We start from the raw sequence: 20137 nt of genomic DNA, 5'->3' as shown, positions 1-20137 counted from the left end.
ATTCAATGTGTCCCCATCCTTTTACTGTACACCATCCAAAACTTGCATTAAATAAAAAATTATTAATTGGCTCATGGGCTTTATGATACTCATCCTAGTATCTTGGTTCTTTACCAACATTAATGCTTTTATCTTCATAGAAGCCCTTGATGTGAAGTGGCATTATCCCAATTCCACATGTGGGGAACTGATAGAGATAAAAGCCAAGACTGTCAGAAGTCTCAACTAGTTTGGGGTGTCCAGTTTGAGATGCCATGGGTCTGAATTTTTTTTTTTTTTTTTTTTTTTGAGTACCTAGAACTGTATAGCACTCTGTATTTGGAGCAAAGCTCCCACTGACCTTTGGCTGCAGCTGTGAGTGCTCAGTGCTTCTGCAAATCAGCCCCCAAGTGACTCAAGCTGGGTACCCGGGGGAGGGGGTGACGTGTGAAAATGTTTGCTCTTCTTACCGTTTGCCACCTCATTAATCAGACACTTTTCAACTTCTGCAACACCTAAAGTACAGGTCCTACAGGCAACAGCCTCATTCACTATACAACCCTGATTCATTACAAGAACATAGTCCAGCCTGCATACTGAAGGCAGCAAGTGTCATGGAAAAAGGTGTGTGTAATCATGATGTAACTAAGACTGTGATACTGCATATACACACAAGGGGCCAAATTAAAGTGTCACAGGTAACTAATTCTGGCATTTTCTAGCCTGTATGCTTTAATGTAGTTTGCTATATTAAGATTTTTAAATGCTTACAAGTTTAAAAAGTCATAATGCAGAACCATACTGACCTCCCATCATCCACAGGACTGCGATCTATAGATCCCCAGCAAAGTCTTCTACCACTTAAGCTAATGGAGTAACTGGTCGCAACAGAAGCCTGTTAACTTCTCTGTGAACTTGCCACTAGAGAGGGATGGAGGCACTTTGCCAGTGGGTTTCACAGCTATTTGCTAGACAGCAAAGGACAGTGGAGTAACTGGTTCTTTCCAGGTTCTGTAGTGGAATGATCTAATGGTTAGACCTTTCTGCCCATCTACCCAGCCTCTTCTGCTCTTGTCCTCAACCACCAGCATATGCCTCCTTTCCCTTACCCTGATTTCCCCTCCCCTTACTCACCCCACACCTTGTTCTCACCTCCTACATTAAAGTCAGGCAGCTTTCCCTGTCCACCAAATTGCCTGGGAGCCAGCAGGGGGACCACTGAGGGGAAGAGACAGTCACTACTCAGTTCCTGCAGCTCCTGAAAACTTGAAGGAGCAATTGCAGGGAATTTGTGCTCCACTTCTGCAGTCCAGGTTAAAGAATGTTCAATCACTCTGTGTGGATGGCACTTGTGCATGTAGATGCAAGAGGATAGAGCATGTTCAGTGCTTATTCAGAGAATTTAGCTGCCAAACTTTAACAAGTCTAATGAGCATGTACGAAATGAGATTTTTTTCAGAGGCTTATCACTTGACCAAATTTGGGTGGTTTTTCAGTGGGAATAGAAAAAGGGACACTCCTGATACCACAGCAACCCCCTTGCCAAATTTCAAGCCCTGCTCCAAAGTATGGAGGTGGAACAGCTTCTGAACAAAACTGCTAATCTTTTTAACACGAGAAAACAATATTTTTCCCTACCTTGCTTTGGGAAATTTAAACTCACTTTTCAAGATACTCTTCCTGAAGTAGACACTTAGCATACAAAATTTGAGCCAAAGTTATAAGCAACTGAAAACAGGATCCTATAGTGGGAAATGCAACATTACTACATATAACTTAACACCCAGAGTATCAACTGTCATTTAATCAGGTGCTTTCTTTCATAACGGCCATTTTATAATCACAAATACTAGTAGACACTTGATTTCTGGAGGAGAATCTCCAAGTACATTATGGCAGATGACAGTAGCTTGAGTATTGCCTCACTGGAATAGGAGCCACTTTCAAAGTCTTTTGTAACACTTCAGCTGTACCACACAGAGAAGGTGCAAAAGGTGGGAATCTCCATTAGAAAACTGATAAACTTCATTATCTCAGCCCTGTCTACACAATGAAATTTTACAAAAAGTTCCTGTTTGTGTTTGTACCACTAATGGGAGCCCTGAGTATGGGCAAGACTGTGGTGGCAAATATGGTAGTAAAAATGTCAGAGGCCACAATAGCCTTCATGTCTAAAGTAAGGCCCACACCAATTTTATAGGGGAATATTTTTGGTAAAATTCCCTAGTGTAGACACAATCAATACAACAAAACATTAGACCAACTTAAAACCATATAAGTTACTTGTATTATGTTATTCCTCAGCCATGAAGTCCTCCTCTTGCTACAGAACTGTGGCTCCCAGCGCTCATGCACTGTCTACACTGCCACTTTACAGCGCTGAAACTTGCAGCGCTCAGAGGGGTGTTTTTTCACACCCCTGAGAAAGAAAGTTGTAGCGCTGTAAAGTGGCAGTGTAGGCAAGGCCTTAGTCTCCAGTCCCATAACATTGGTACTGGGCAGAATCTGTCGGGCACTAGTGAAAAGGTTAAAATGAGGAATAGACACTTGTGGTGGTTTCAGCCTTGAATCACTAAACTGGATTTGTTGGAAACATGGTTTGATTTTTCAGAGGTATGAACATCTGCAACTCCCATGGATTTCAGTGGAAACTGTGGGTACACCAGCACCTTTGAATATCTTGTGCTATTTATTTAAGAGGAAAATGTCAACATGAAGGGGAAACGGCTCCGAGTTTCGGTTCCTCATTAGTACTATTTTAATGTACCGTATCAGACTATGGCTACTTATTTTTCTTTTTCGTTTTGGTATTCTGGTATCTTGATGCCAGTACTTGTTGCAAGTGCTTGTTGCTTCTGATGAACGCAACATTTCACCCAATAATTCAGCTGCCAATTGAGTAGTGCTATATAAGGGGTGTGGTGGTGTTTCCTGATCATCATCAGATTATTCACTCCCTCGTGAGGTTTTTAGATGAGTGTTTCATAATCTCACGCCATCTTGTAACTACAAGAATCTATGGTGTCTTGGTGATCTCATGTGGAAGTGGATTCCACAGGTTTGACTATATGGCTATTTCTACATTTATGGCAAGATGTAGAGTAGAGGGGTTACACGTATAGCTGCAGTGAAGGCAGGCTGCATCCATGTTTGTCACTGTGGTGTATAGCTACATGCTGCAGTATGTGGCTCCAGTAGTGGGAATGCAGTGGAGAAAAGTTCTGGCAGCCTTTCACTCTGCTGCCTCCCTACTGCTGGAGCCTTTCACTGCAGCGGGGAGAGACTTTAGCAGTGGGACACTGCACTGCTAAAAACAACAGTGTAGATTTGGGAGGCACTGATTGGGCATGTAGAGAGTATATACCCTGGGGGTTCAGACATAGGCACTCTACTCTACTCACTATCTACCCTGCTGTTTGTACCCATGCTAGCTGGGCATACAGTGTCTGCTATACGTGCTGCTGTAAGTGAGCCTTATGTTGTGTGAAGTATAACTACCTATTCCAAACTTCCTGCCCTTAAATTTCTTTTAATAGCCCTTTGTTCTTGGTTTGATTGCAGCAAATTTAAACTAACCCTGCCAATCAGCCTTATTTGTCATACAAGTTAAACATTATCTGCCACTGTCTCTATACCTTAATGTGCCTGAATCAATGGAATTTTTCAAAAACCTCTGTAGCCTTTGTTAACAATATAATATCTCATGGGAAATGTAACCACTAGCTGAATGTCACATTCACTTCTCTACTCTGAAGGTCAGTTACATATTTGGGAGAGGAGGTAGAACAAGTGGAGATGGAAATTGCTCTTCAATTACATTGTATTGTTTAGGATATCTTATGTGTTTGTTGGCATTCATGAATGAGAGCTATTGAACTAGATTTGTAGAACATGTGACAAGATGATGTGCAAGGTAATGCTTCAAACCCTTTTCTTGATATCCACTTCCCATGCTAGTGGTAGGTGGGTGTTTCATGGATATGACTACAACCCCCCCCCCCCCCCCCCCCAAGGTAAGAAGCACTTAGTGTTTCCATCTTCTGAGTAGGTCTCTTTATCCAGTAAACAATTGAATTACCTACTCCTGTGTTTCAGGGTAACCAAGTCCACTCTGTCTTCTACTTTGCCCACTGCTGCTGTGTAGTGGAAACTCATCCTACCCAGTAACAATTGCCATGGGTTCCCTTAATTGCTCTGAAGAGGTCAGTACACTGTTTTAGTGGTCATTAATATACATCCCGCATAGCTCAAACCACTACTGAGCTGCCACAAATCTGTACTAAGTAAAGTGCACTCTTTAAACTTTACTGTATGTTTCGCCAGTTATGTTTAACAAGTGAACAGTATGAAGACTACACTGACCAAAGCAGCCCAGCCATTGAGAGGAGCACAGTGCAGAAATCCACAAGAGGGCTGCTTGGAATGTCAAAACTTTTACAGCAGATTTCCATTCAAAATAGTGTTTTCAAGTAACTTGTTCAAACAATTATAGCTAGGCTTGAAACCTCTAATTTTTTTCATTGATTTTTATGCTGCCAGCTTCACAAATGAAATTCTTTAGCAAGATGATGACCAGGAATACTAGGATCACCTGCAAATTAAGTAGCTCTTATAATGAATGTACTCGCCCCAAGTTCCTGAGCTGTAATGAGCAGAGAACTTAGCTGCCATTTCCCTCCTTAACATCATGAAGGGGATGGGGGGGAGGAAATCTAAAACACAACACACATATACACTGTTTGTAATTGTACAGCTACTGTATGGCGTTGTTATAAGGTAAAGTGAAATTTGATTGCGAGTCCCAATTGCATTTCCATAACCTTAACATGTTTGGGTTTTGTTTAAGTGTAACCTTAACTCCAAATTTCCTGGGTTTGTATTGTTCGGTTTTGGGTTAATTACAACATCCCTGTAACATTTTACCTTTAAGTTACTGATATCTACTCTGAACCTTAATTTCATCTTCATGTACACTTTTCTTAGAATCTGTTTTTAATTGTTAAAAATGTCAAATATGAACACTCAACAGGAGACTCAGAATGCTGCCATGCAGTATTTCTAGTGATTTGAAATTAGTCAAACCCCGCAATAAGGCGCCCCGCCATAATGCGAAATCGCATATAACGCAATCACAATTTGGCCCCCGTTTAAGACATACAGTAATACAGTACTGTATGTACCAGTGGTCCCCAACGCCATGACGCCTGCCAGGCAAGGGAGAGAAGTGCCAGGCAGGGGAGAGAAGCTGTGGCCCCGCGCCTGCCGGCGACAGTGAGCACCGGCGCCCGCAGCCCTGTTGTTCTCTATCATTGGCAGGCGCAGGGCCACGGCTTCTCTCCGGCTTCAAGAGGAGCCGCGGCCCCGCGCCTGCCGGGGACAGAGAACTCCAGGACTGTGGGCGCCGGTGCTCTCTGTACTGGGCAGGTGCGGGGCCGCGGCTCCTCTCCAGCTTCAAGAGGAGCCGTGGCCCCGCGCCTGCCGGGGACAGAGAGCACCGGACGTGGAGCTCTCTGTCCCCGGCAGGCGCGGGGCCGCGGCTCCTCTTGAAGCTGGAGAGGAGCTGTGGCCCCGCACCTGCCCAGTACAGAGAGCACCGGCGCCCACAGTCCTGGAGTTCTCTGTCCCCGGCAGGCGCGGGGCCGCGGCTCCTCTTGAAGCCGGAGAGAAGCCGTGGCCCCGCGCCTGCCGGGGATAGAGAACAACAGGGCTGCGGGCGCCGGTGCTCACTGTCCTTGGCAGGCGCGGAGCCGCAGCTTCTCTCCCCTGCTGGGCACTAGGCGGCGCACATCAATGCACCACCTTGGGGACCACTGACGGGCTTGAAACCCCGCTATACCGTGACCCTGCATTTAGCGTGATGTAATTTTTTGGACCCCAAACATCGCGGTATAGCGGGGTTTCACTGTATGTAGTTATCAACCTTAAATAGCTTTTTTTATTTTGGTTCTTAATGCCAGAGTGCACTATTTAAATTGGGTTTACAGGTGCATTGCCAGAGCAGTTGAAAACAGCTGGAATATAATGGTGAATCTGGCTTTTAAATTTGCAATTGATTTGTTGGTTTAAGAGACTGTGTTTAAGAGGACCATGCGAAAAGAAAAACGGGAGGGTGGAGAGCCCAGTCCTGAAATCTCAATATCTCTTCACTTTAAGGACTTGTGTTGTGCTCCTGCCTCAGTTTCCCTGTCATTGCTGCCTTGGTGCATAGTGGAACTGAGACAGCAGGGTCATGTGGAGTCTGTAAGACACTGATGTCCAAAGCTAGCACATGACCATGGACTTTATGGAGCTCAACTGGTCACTGCTCTCTGATCTGCCATTGAAAACTCTTGACACGTGTCCAGTCTAACGGTTAACTCATTACAACAAATAGAATTGTTACATGCAGATTAGCTGTAGAGGACGGTGTTTGATTCTTTCCTCTGATCTCAGTGGACCTATTTTAATTACCTGAGCTATTGATCTAACTCTTCTTGTAAGTGTATATAATAGAACAATTAGATACAAAAAAATAATTTGATTATACCTATGTTTGTAGACTATGCATAAGATTTCACTGATTTTAACAATATGGAAAATATAAAGCCTGTACTCCTTTTAAGATGATTCAGGAAAAAGACTGATGCAGATACTATTTAATGAGACACAACTTTTAGCTTTTTTACTCAAACTAATTAATTGAATTTCCTGAGAACTAACACATCCTTCTGTACTCAAAGCATAAAGAGCTATAAATTTCTGGAAGAGAATCCCATGTTTTTATAACTCAGGGTGAATCTATGCTTTAAGTGCAAAACAGAATTCAGCCTCAACTATGGAGCTGCAATTGGTGCTTCCATACTTCGGTTATGTAACCATATTTTTCTTTGCTGTGTGACTTTCATATTTCTAGAATTGTGCTAATTTCGCATGAACTCAGACATTTTAACCTGATAATTTATTCAAATGTATGTTAATGACTTCAATACCATTTTTGGGTAAAAATGTTTTTCGGCCACTATTCAAATACCAAAACCAAAACTTTGGTTTTATTTTAAAGGAATCTAAAACACTATCAGACTTGTGAATTTATGGATTGAATGTGTTTGTAGGCAAAATACACTTCAGTGCGAAAACTGTTAATCTGAAGCAACAGCAGTTGCACAAGTGGAGGAAGGGGCCACTAAGCCGCCTTGCTTGTACGTGGAGTCAGGTTAGGGGCAACTGTGTGACTGCCTGTCTCTAAAGCAAAGCAGCAGCATACCTCATGAACCTTTGAGTATTAACAATACCCCTAATGTCAGAGTTGACTTTTCTAATTCAGTTCTGTAACCCGGTGGTCTCCAAAGTGGGGTGCGCAAGAGGATCCTTGAGGGTGCGCAGCAGGAGGAGCGCTCTTTTTTCCCCTTCGTCCGAGCACCTTTTTTTTTTTTTCTTCTTCTTCTTCGTCCGAGCGGCTTTTTTTTTTTTTTTTTTTTTTTTTGCGCTTTGGCAAAAATGGTAGAGCCAGCACAGCAGGGGGTGCGTGCTCAAAATTTTTTTTTACTGATAGGGGTGCGCAATCAAAAAAGTTTGGAGACCACTGCTGTAACCTATCCTACCTCTACCTCATCTATCAGCTCTTGTTTCTTCTCCTCCATGACACTTCTGCTGCCCATAAGTAAGTTGCTCCTATGAAGAATGTCTTTCCAGGTCCTTTGCACTTGTACCCTTCTATTTCCACCCATATAAACCATTGTTTTGCATATCATATGAAGTGTGTACATGTATGTTTTGATAGATATTGTTGATACTTGAGTGAATGGTAGCCTTGCACCAGGTTAGTTTCCATTGCTGAAGAGAAACTGAGGTCACAGTTAGTCATAGAGAAAAGTTAGTTCCTAGTTTTTGTTTTTTAACATAGATTTACTGTTACACAATATACATTTCTAACCTCTAAATTGGCTTTAATTTCAAAATGAACATATTTCAGTGGTCACATTCATTAGATGCAAGTTGTTGGGAAGTTGTGGGACAGATGTTGAAATATATGCGGTTCTGATGAACCTCAACTCTACCATTTGGACAAAGTGTTGCCTTTTTACTGATTACTTTAATGTTCGTTTTAATGACTTGGCCAAAACTTTGTTAAAGTAATTTTCATATTTGTTGCTAGCTAAATTAGTGTAAACTCTAGTTGACTGGATTCTTATGCATGTCCCAAAAGTGACCATATTGTCCCTGTCTTACTGGAACAGTCATGGCTTCCCATTTCATCATCGGAACAAAAGTTTTTGTGTTGCTTTTAAACTAAAGTCTTTAAGACCTTGCTGTAGGGAATAGAATGGGGGTGGCCAAACTGCAGATTGCAAGCCACATGTGGCTCATTTACAGTTTAAAGTGCAGCTCGTGGAGCCCACCATGCCCCTTATTCTCTGCCTACCAAATGGGGGGGGGGGGAGGAGAAGAGCTATGGACTTCAGCCACAAGGGGCAGCCCCGAAACCCAGAAGGCAGCCCTGCAGTGCTAAAGCCCAGAACCCTGGCAGGTGTGCCCGGCTCTTGAAGTTATGAAAATTGTGTGCGATTCAGAAGGTCAGCAAGTTTGGCCACCTCCAGAATAGAATTTACTCCGTATCAGAAACAATCCATTAGAGTGTTCAGCATATTCAAAGTAATAAGCTAAAGTGTACACACATGACAATTATTCAGTGTTTCACGATAGCTTGTTCAGAACATTAAGACTGTCTGTAGCATGAGCTGGGGTGTGACTGTTTTGCTCTCTTATGCATACTTGTGCTAATTCTAATCGAGCTAGCATGCTTTTTGCCCCTCTGTGAGCTGAGGGGTGAAAACATTATCTACTAGCTGGAATAGCATGGGTAGCAGCAGTGGAGGCATGGCTTCAAGTGGGTTTGTACTTGGCCTGACTAAGTTACTGTATAAAAAAAGTTCTCTAATCCAAGAAATAAACACACATTGCTATTGAGTGAGAAGCTGGCAGTAGTGTTACAGCACACATTTAAATGTGTAACTTTGTGTTATGACGTTTTAACCCTAAAATGTTACCACCAAGTATCCTGTGTCGTACTTTGGCAGATATAGTAATGTTACATACCAATTTACTGGTTGAAAATGCAGTGTGACATTACTTGTGTATGTCTTAATACTTGCATTCTTCAAGACTCCCTGTAAAACCGTACTGGGTTTACTCCTGGGGGAATTCTGTGCCAAAAAATTAAATTCTGCACACAATTATTTTAAAATTCTGCAAATTTTATTTGTCAAAATAACACTATATAATCACACCAGTTTCAAGTATTTTGGTGATTTATTTCAAAATACTTGTCGGCAAGTATGTCCGTAACTATAGGGATACACACAAATTCCCGCAGGAGTAGAGTTTTAAAGAACCCCCCCTACACCTAGTTCCTTCTTCTCTGCCCTTCTTCCCCCATGAGCCCAGCCATGTGCTCCCCAGAACCTAGCCATGTGCCACTCCTCAGCTCAGACATTCACACCGCCTTTCCCCAGCGCCTCCCCCTCCCCCGGGGGCCAGCTGCAGGCTCAGACACTCGCAGACCCTACCTTCCTAGAGCCCAGGGATCCAGAGGGAGAAACAGCGTGATGCTGGGTCCTGGGCTTGCACAGAGTTTCCTGCATGCCACCACTTTCCTTCCTTCAGGGAATGCTGGGAACTGCAACTACTGGGAACCCTCCAGTTCCCTCCCCCTCCTCCTGGCCTTGTCTTCTATTTGCAAGCTGGGCTCTGCTGGGTCCAGCAGCCCCAAGTGGTAGCCAACATCTCTCCAGCCCATTTCCGTGAGGGGGGGGGGAATTTTGCACACACAGCATTAATTTCTGCAAAATTCTGCATTGTGCAGTGGTGCAGAATTCCCCCAGGAGTATGGTGGTTCTTATGTTATGCAGACTTGATGGAGGGAGCTTTGTCAGTTTTCAGGTCCTAATAAATCAGTAATTAAACATTATTCTTGTGTGTATGAGGCATAGCTTTGAAAGTTGAGGATTACCTTGAGTATTTTGAATGCACCCATCACCATGGTATCTAGGTGTTTTGAAAACTCCTTCACCGATGTGATTAGATTCTTTCCTTTGAAGACAGGGGAGTTAATTGCCTTAAATAGCTTGGCAGCAAAACATTCTGAGCACCTAGTAGCAACAATGAATTCTTCAAATTTGTCTGAAATTGGACATGCACTGGCACTGTAAATGTTCTGTCCGTTTCCCCCAGAGGTCTAATATGAGGCATGGGATTGAAATTGAACCCACGAAAAAGCAAAATCTGTCTATAATATTTGAAGAAATTTATCTTATTCAAGACCTCCTTAACTAGAGCCCCGTTTACCAAAAATGCACTGATTAGTTATGCTACTATAAGTAGGTGCACTCAGTCACAAAAGGATCTGTTTTTGTTGAGTTTTGTGCTGCAGTTGTCAGTTGGCTCATTGGTTTAGTCATATAACATACCTGCTGGTAATCTAGTTTGTATTCTTCATATTGGAAAGCATCTTCAAAATATTGCATATTTCTGCAGCTTCTGGCATTGTATAAACATGATTAGTACTTCATTGGAAAAATGTAGCAAACCAATATATGATGGGTTTACCTCAACTTTCATGAGAACAATTGTCAACCTTATAACAGAACTGCTGTTTGTGGGGGACATGGAAAATTACAGCAGGGTCATAGGAGCAACAAGAGTGAAATCAGTGGGGGAATATGATCAACATCTTAGATGTCTGTACACAAATGCAAGGAGTATGTGGAATAAACAGGAAAAACTGGAAATATTAGTACATAAGCTAAATTTATGATGCAATTGGCATCATAGACTTGGAGGGGTAAGACTTACAGGGGTACTGGAATATTGATAGAGGAGTATAGCTTGTTCAGGAAGGACAGGTAGCATAAAAAGGGAGGAGGTATTGCATTATACATCAAGAATATATACACTTGTTCTGAGGCCCAGAAGGAGGTGGGAGGCAGAACAGTTGAGTCTCTGTATAAAGATAAAAGCCTAGAAAATAGAGGTGATGTCATGGTCAAGGTCTATTATAGACCACCAAATCAGGAAGAGTAAGTGGATGAGGTATTTCTAGAACAAATAACAAAGATATCCATAAATATTCAGGTCTTGGCCTGGTTATGATGGGGGACTTTAACTACCCAGACATCTGTTGGAAAAGTAATATGACACAACAATTTCCAGTAAGTTCTTGGCATGTACTGGGGACAACTTTTGTTCCAGAAAGTATAGGAAGTAACCCGGCAGTCATCAATTTTAGACTTGATTCTAATGGGGAATTGGTAGTGAATCTGAAGGTGGAAAGCAATTTGGGTGAAAGTGATCATGAAATAAGAGATTTCATGATTTTAAGGAAAGTAGAGTGAGCAGCAGAATAAGGATAATAAGGACGTCAAGTCATTAACAAACTCAGAGTTGGTAGGTAAAGTGTCATGGGAAGAAAAATCTAAGGGAAAAAGTTCAGGAGAGCTGGCAGTTTCTCAAGGAGACAGTACTAAAGGCACAACTGCAAACTATCCAGCTATAAAGGAGAGATGAGAATAGTAAGAGGCCTTCATCAGGAGCCCTTCAATTACCTGAAAATCAGGGTGGATTTGATTTAAATCACTCGTCAGGAAGACTCGATTTAATCAAGGATTTCTACATAAAAGTGCATTCTTGTTGGTTGTTATAACCTTAATACATATTCTTCACAACTCAGAGCTAGGTGTAGGTTTCATTTTTAGAAGGTACACATACATTTTTAAAGTGACTGACTTATTTTGAAAACTTTTCAGATTAGCTTTCAGCTATATCAGAAAATGAATAATTAGTTATTTCATTAACCAAAGGTAATTGAAGCAGATATTTATGAAGTAATTGACCGGTGAACTAGTTCCAATTCAACAGGCTAATCATTAATATTTGGAGGATTTTCTTGCCATGTTTTAGGAGGAGAACATCACCAGACAGACATTTAAATTGTTTTATTTAACAAAAACAACAACATTATGTATTCTGGATTTTTTTTCTTCAACAGCAAACATACAATATTTTAACAAAAAAAGCATATGAATTTTTGAATTTAAACATTCAAGTTTTTTAAAATCAGGTTTGTTTTTGTTAAAATTGTTAACTAAAATAGTTAAATGAAATATTTAAAAAAAAATTAAATCAACTATGTCAGCCAGGTCAACATGAGAAACTTAAAATATTGGCTTCTGCAGGTAACTCAGTCGTCTTCACCTTCATTTTCATGTTGGTTCATAATCTGGAAAAGAAAAACAAGCTTTCCTGCTTTTTCAGGTCCCAAACGATTTCTCAATTTGGAACGAATTAGTCCAAAGGAAGAAAATATTCTTTCTACAACGGCAGAAGAAGCTACTGCTGTTAAGTGAGATTCAGCAGTCTCTGAATCCATGTGCTTAAGTGACTTCCACCAGTTCACTTGTGTGACTTTCTTTAAAACATCATCAGCAAATATATATTTCTTGAATGGTTCACCCTTAGCTCTGAAGTTTTTTATAGTTGGCATTATGTAGGGATGATTGCTGGATGTCATAGCCAGCTCCTCTTCTTCTTCAGCAGTTAAGGTTTGACTTTGGTACCGAGTATTGAGAATATTTGCAAGAAAATGAGCTAGAGATAGTGCTTGTCCCATTCATTTTTTTTAATGCTTGTAATTCTCTGTCATTGCATATTTCTCTTTTTAAGATCTCACTCAGTTCCTACCAAATGTCAACAGTGTCAGCAAAAAAACAGCTATTTCCCTGCATTTTGTTCAAGGCTACAGAAATAGGCTTCAGGGTACTCGGCATGTGGTCAACATTTCTCTTAAGCCCAATGTTGAGAACTTTGGCTGTGACAGTGCCATCTATTTTTTTTACTATTTTGTTCACAAACTGTCATCAGATTAGGCCAGTTCTTGATATAGTACTCAAAACAGTCCACTACTGAGTTCCATCACGTGTCTTGTGAGAGAGTTGGCTTGGTTCCTCCCACCTTTTTCAGAGCAGCTGCTGCAAAGTCGTTATTACGGAAATATTTTGCAGTTTCAACAACATTCGCCTTTATTTCTGGAACGCTGAAGTCTTTGGCTAGGAGGTGCATCAAATGAGCACTGCAACTGTATGTTGTTAGCTTGGGACTCTCTTCTAAATAATTTCTTCTCATCTTGGATACATTTGCAGCACTGTCTGTGACCAAGCTGAGTACTAGACATTTGAATTTTTTTTTCAGTTTGTTATAGCTTTTACTGCTACTCCTTGTAAGTATTCTGCTGTGTGCATTTCCTGATGTATCAATTGTTTCTGTAAGGAAGACAGTCCCTTCTTCTGTTGTCACACAAGCACATACAACAGGATCATTGTGGACATTGCTTCACCCATCAAGACTCAGGTTAACAATTTTACCCTCTAGACTTTTTGCACACTGCTCAATTTCTCTTTCATACACTTTATCCAGCAATTTGCCTGCAACATCTGCTCTGTTGGGTGAACTATATCTTGGTCTTAATGACTGAACCACGTTAATGAAGTGTGGGTTCTCAATCATACAGAAAGGAGAGTTTGTTGCATAAACAAACTAGGCAGTTTTTTCATCAATTACTTTTTTGTAATCTGCTGGTTCTTATCACAAATTTATCTATGGTTGTTTCTGGATGATGGAGATTTTTCTTTTTTTTCTTTTTGCTACAGATGATATACTGTGGCTATGTGACATACATGGTGTGACTGAAACACTATCGTTGGTAGATTACTCTGAAACTATAGAAAATGATGATGATCTTGCAGGTGGATAGTCTTCAGAATCCTGTATGTTGAGGATGGATTTTCCTAAACAAAATAAGTCAATGCAGTTATTTAATTACCACCATACTGCTCATTTAGTATTACTCATTGCATTTACTGACACTCAGTACTACTTTAAAGGTGAAATTGTAAAAGGAAGATCTGCCTATTTCAGCTATTTATTTTTATCACAACTGCATCTAAAGTGGTAGTACCATAGAGTAACAACTATATATTTTTTTTGAGAATTCAAGAACAGTCAGAAGGAAGACAGGCAGTCCTTGAGAAAGGAGTATGAAAAAAGTTTACCAACCTGAAGATCCTGCATGTTCAGACATATTCCTTTCATTATCTTCACCGGAGCGTCCTCCTGAGAAGGCACGCTTCTCATGATGTTTCATTCGAGCAACCAGGCCTTGTGTTTTTGTTGCACTGTTTGCATTTTGCACCCATGCCTGTCTTACCCACAGGTAGAGGAACTTCATTAAAATATTCCCAAACTGGGTCTCTTTTACGGCCTGCTGCCATTATAGGTTTTCCCTTCTAGTGAGAGAATGGTATGGTAGATCTCAAATCAATGAAGACTACACTCAGAAAGACCTTAAGACTTCTGTAATATGCTGCTCAAACAGTTTCACTTTGGTTTCTAGTGCCTGTCCCTCCCTTCTCACATTTATCTCCAGACTTCTTGTCCAGATCTATTCCGCCCCCAACAGTCTTCATTGAACTTTTTGCAACTTTGCACTTTTAGAGAGAGGTAAGGGATTGACTCTCTGTACACAATTTGCAGCGGGACAATAGGGTTGAGGTCTGTTATTTCTCTTTTTTCTTGCTTTCTAACATTTTTGCTGTTAACAAGCATGTTATCTCTGGAGACATAAATCCAGTTTGAGAACTGCAAAACTAAGCATCTCTGATGGTACCTTCTAGACTGAGCACTGAGTCCCATTGGATAGATAGCAAGATTATTTAAGTTAATCTATACAGAAGCCCCTGTAACTCCATAAGATTGGGTCCCTAATCCATGAACTATTGGAACTAATTTACAAATATTTTCTTAACCATTACATGAATATATTCTCATACTATAGAATTAGAATTTATAATCCCTATTCCATGATGAGATATCGTTGTTTTAATTAAGATACATTATAGCTCAATCTTTAGATAAAATGCTTTGAGGGAAAAATCTATCAAAATCTGATTTTAAATCAAAAACTGATTTATTTATTTTATTTTATTTTAAATCATGGATTTTTATCTATCCTGCTGAAAATTTAAAAAGAAATTGTATAGAGAGTGGAAACATGGTCTAATAGCTAATGCAACATTAACTATGTTGGTGAGGATGGTGTAGGCCAGCTATACCTTGTAGCCAATTAGCCGGATCTTAGACCTTACCCGGTATCTATCATCCGGGAGTTAGAAGGGAAAGATAGTGTACCTCCCTGTCCAGTGATGCAAATTAATAAAGAAGAGAGAAGACTAAAGTAAACAGATGACAACTTTTATTTAAAACAGAAACAGTGAGATGTGGTTTGACTATTTGGATTTAAAATCCAGGTCCAACCAAACAGACACCTTGGCAATAAACAAATAAACCTAAAACACAAATACTCCAGATACTGCACCATTTCTAGGTGTTGATAAGCAGTAGATAGTACGACACCGTTGTCACAGGCGACTGATGGACCCTGGGTCTCACCTGCTTTTTAGGGGGAGATCAACAGGATCTGCTGATGCTGAAGAGAGGCCTGTCTCTGCGATCACCCAAGGGTGAGCAATCAACAGGACCTCTGTACTTTTCTCTGAAAATGATGTGGAGTTCAGAGATTGGTAAGCATACTCGCAGTTCTTAATGCTGGTCTTCTGATCTTCTGGTCCACATAGCTGCACAAATACAATGGTACCGTAGCTGCCTCCAAGATGGACAGCAACTAGGCAGAGAGTTTATATAGGCACAAGTGTGGCAAAGTTCTGAGGTAAAACTGGCAAGCTCCCCTGCTGGAACATGTTTCAACCAGTTCTATGCTGACCGTTGGCTGCATTTCCAGCCAGAGTTCCAAAAGGGCACGAAAACTTCAACAAGAAACTAAACGAAGATGGAGTCGAACTGTTTGGCAGGCACGCCAGTTTGAATTTTAGACTCCATATCTAATACATAGTTAAATACCTTAGCCAAATGTAAAGGCACACAGTATAACTCATTCTAAAGCACAAGACAATTTATAATCTCTATTTCATATACAAAAACATTCTTACAAGGTGTACAAAAAAATAACACAAGCATGTAGGGACAAAATTAGAAGGGCTAAGGGACAAGGTCAGTTACACCTAGCAAGGGACATAAAAGGCAATATGAAGAGATTCTTTACATTAGGAGCAAGAGAAAGATGAAGAAAAGTGAAGGCCTTCTACTTAGCGGGAAAGGAGATCTAATAACTGATGACATCAAGAAAGCTGAGGTGTTATGCTTAGTTTGCATTAGTCTACACTAAAAAAAGTTAATGCTGATGAGGTACTTAACAGCCGGGGGAAGGAATGCAAGCCAAAATAGGGAGAGAACAGGTTGAAGTATGGTTAGATGTGTTCAAGTTGGCAGGGACTGATAAATTCACTCTAGGATGCCCAAGGCACTAGCTGAAGCAGTCTCAGAACTGTTATCAATTATATTTGAGAACTTCTGGAGGATGGTTGAGGTCCTGAAAGACTGGAGAAGGGCAAACATAGTATCTGTCTTTTAAAAGGGTCAATAAAGAGAACCTGGGGAGTTATAGACCAGTCAACCTAACTTTGATACCCGGAACAAATATTAATCAATTTGTAAGTCCCTGGAGAATAATAGGGTTATAAGGAATAGCCAGCATGGAAGTTGTCAAGAACAAACCATATCAACCAACCTAATTTCCTTATTTGACAGGGTTACTGGGTGTGGTGGTTTGTTTTGTTTTTGGGTAAAGTAAGGCATTTGATGGTCCCACATAACATTTTCAAAAGCAAGCTAGGGAAATGTGGTCTAGATGAAATTACTATAAGGTGGGTGCACAACTGGTTGAAAGGTCATACTTTGAGAGTAGTTATTAATGGTTTACAAACGGGGAGGTTGTATCTATAGGGGTCCTGCAGGATCTGGTGGAATTTAATGAAAATATTGATGACTTGAAGTGGAGAGTATGCATATAAAATTCCCAGATGACACCAAGCTGGGAGGGGTTGCAGCAAGCAAGCACTCTGGAGGAGAGGATTAGAATTCAAAATGACCATGACAAATTGCTGCATTGGTCTGAATTTAGCAAGATGAAATTCAGTAAAGACAAGTGCAAAGTACTCGCTTGAAAATGAAAAATCAGATGCACAACTATAAAATGCAGAATAACTGGCTAGGTGGTAGTACTGCTGAAAAGGATCGGGGGTCAGAGTGGATCACAAATTGAATTTGTCAACAATGTGATACAGCTGCAAAAAAGACTCTCATTCTAAGGTGTATTAACAAGAGCGTCATATGTAAGACATGGGAGGTAACTGTCCTGTTCTCGGCACTGGTGAGACCTTAGCTGGAGTACTGTGTCCAGTTATGGGTGCCACACTTTAGGAAAGATATGGACAAACTAGAGAGAGTCCAGATGAGAGCAACAAAATTTATGAAAGGTTTAGACAAACTGACACATGGAAAAAAGGCTGCTTTTAAAAAAAAAAAGAGAGAGAGAGACATGGCTAGTCTTGAGAAAATAAGACTGAAGGGCAGGGCCGGCTCCAGGCACCAGCCGACCAAGCACGTGCTTGGGTTGGTGGGGCGGTGCTCAGGTTTTTGTTGTTGTTTTGGTTCGGCGGGGCGGCGTTTGTTTTTGGTTTTTTTTGCCTGGGGCGGCAAAGTTAGAGCCGGCCCTGCTGAAGGGTGACCTGATCGTAGTCTTTAAATATGTAGAGTTATTATAAAGAGTATGGTGATCAGTTGTTCTCCATATCCACTAAAAGTATGTCAAGAAGCAATGGGTTTAATCTGCAGCAAGGGAGATTTAGGTTAATATTAGGAAAAACTGTCTAAAAGGTAATCAAAGATTGAAATAGACTTCCAAGGGAGGCAGTGAAATCCCCATCACTGGAAGTTAAGAACAGGTTGGACAAACACCTGTCAAGGGTGATCTAGGCTTAGTTGGTCCTGTGATAGAGCAGGGAGCTGGAGTTGGTAACTTGAAGTCCTTGTCAGCCCTATGTTTCTGTGATTCTGTGCAGTGTGCACTCCTAACAAATGGGTACTTCTGTGACCTCAGCATAGTAACTATTTTGTAAACTACTGATAAGCTTTTAAAACTATGATAGCATATGTCTTATGCAGTTCCTAAACTTCATTTTTAATATATATATTTGGTGTACATAGTCTCTGTACATAAAATTTAACACTTTTTTTTTGTTTTGTTTTTTAAGGCTTTCTGAGGTCTGAGAACATGGCAGACATTGACAAGTATGTATACTCTTTTGGACATTTACTTTGACTAAAAATGTCTATGTATTGATTAATCCTGTACTTTAAACTACTGTGATCTCTAAGTAGCTTTTTCTCTTAAGGTGTATATATTAGGTTGGTGTAAAATGAGCAAATATGCAAATGGATTCATGTTTTGTTTTATTACATGCTCATTTGGGACCAGGGCTTTGGAGCGGAGCCCGGAGCTGGAGTGCGGAGCAGCTCCGGAGCAGTGGAGCTGGAGCGGAATTGGAGCACAGTTCCAAAGCCCTGTTTGCAGTAGCTATTAAGCAAAATGTAAACTAACAATGTTCTAATTAACTACAAAAAAAAATTCAACTTGTGTACTAAATTACTAAAACTAGCAGCATCGCCCGTTCCACTGTCATGTTAAACATTACTTTTCTTTTCCCTGTCTTTTTGTCAGTGGAGCTAAGCCAAAATGTCCTTCAAAAGTGATATTGTAGTTTTAAAGTGTTGCAAAATCTTACTTTAAACAGGATACAGGTGAAACTTATGTCTTGTGTATAAAACAGTTTGTGATTTAATAGTGCTGTGGAGTTAGTTTCGTTTTACAGAGGGAGAAATGTTGGGGCAGAGGGTAGAGGTTTAAATGATTTGACCAAGTTCACAGAGGGCATTTCTCCCCAGGATAGGACTGGAACTCTGATTCTCAATTCCTAGTCTTGTATGCAAACCACTAAATTATTATTTCCTTATTAGAATAGTAAAAGTGAAATTGTTGGTGTGGAAAGTTTCCCATTTGAATTTTACTATTTTGGTCAAATTTACCAGTGGAAAGAAGTTACAAAAGTTTAAAAAAAAAAAAAAAAAAAAAAAAAAAATCAAATCAAATACACAACCACAAAACTGAATATATCAGCTTAGTTGTTACACTGGGAACTAATGCAATATCTGTAACTGCAGCTTTTTCAGGACAAGTTGTATTAGTAAACCAGTCCTTTAGCTTAAAAGGAAAAAAACAAAACAAACCAACTTTTGAATTGAATGTTTCTACTAGCAAAGAACAGGCTGAACTTGACCAACAGGATATGGAAGATGTTGAAGAAGTGGAAGAAGAAGAAACTGGCGAGGATGCCAACAGTAAAGGTAACACACTTACATCAAAAGAAATTCTAAAGGGATTTCATGTTTCAATTTAAACTGAATGCAAATGATAAAACATGTTTTTGTTTTTTTAATGCTTTTTAAATTCTGAAACCAGAAAGGTATTGCTCATTCAAAAGGATTTTTAATGATCATTCACTTCATGCTGGTGTCTGCTCTCATTCTTTTTTTAATCTTGAACAGCAGCAGTTCATGAAACATTATCCATGTGAACCAGAGTCATTGACCAGTCAGTGCTTCTGTCAGTACTCTCAAATGAACTTTACTGCTCACTTGTCTTAATTTCACAGACAACCATTCAACTTCAAAACGATTCAGTCACGATTAGTAGAAATCCACATATACCTAAAATTGGTCCCGTCTCTCCCCCCCCCCCCCCCCCCCAAAAAAAAAAACCCACCCATTTATATCTAGTTAGTAGTACATTTTGCATGACACACAATCCAGGTGGGAAAAGTTGGTCCTGCTCATGTAATGGTTTGGAGGGTGAAAATGGAATTTGAAGAGAGCAAAGAGGCAAAATATAAACAAATGGTAAGAAATGCTTTTAGTGTATTAGCAGTATGAAGCCTGCAGTAGAATTGTTGGATTTGCTGAAGATATCCGATTAACGTAACCGGCTGATAAATAGCAACAAGTTCCCTTAATCCGCTGGTATAACACCTAAAGAGTTCCCAAAGAACTTGAGTGAAATAATTTAACTGCTAACAAAAGCATACAACCAAGTTAAAATCCGCTATTATAGCTGAAGACTGGGGTAGCATGTGTTGCACCTACCTGTAAAAAGGCACTA

At 40.4% G+C, this 20137-nt stretch overlaps 1 protein-coding gene across 3 annotated transcripts in view; it reads left to right on the top strand.

The window, feature by feature from the left end:
• Window positions 1-20137, top strand: part of NAP1L1 (nucleosome assembly protein 1 like 1) — a 53676-nt gene that overhangs the window by 6486 nt on the left and 27053 nt on the right. For all 3 annotated transcript variants that reach the window (XM_065423396.1, XM_065423395.1, XM_065423397.1), the window contains exons 2-3: window positions 18177-18213; window positions 19238-19326. In XM_065423396.1, the coding sequence (XP_065279468.1) occupies window positions 18197-18213; window positions 19238-19326 (106 nt within the window). In that variant the 5' untranslated portion in view covers window positions 18177-18196. The remainder of the gene's footprint in view (window positions 1-18176; window positions 18214-19237; window positions 19327-20137) is intronic.

Source organism: Emys orbicularis, chromosome 1 (genome assembly GCF_028017835.1).
Source record: "Emys orbicularis isolate rEmyOrb1 chromosome 1, rEmyOrb1.hap1, whole genome shotgun sequence".
Classification (NCBI taxonomy): Eukaryota; Metazoa; Chordata; order Testudines; family Emydidae; genus Emys; species Emys orbicularis.
This window is presented reverse-complemented; position numbering and strand designations above follow the sequence as displayed.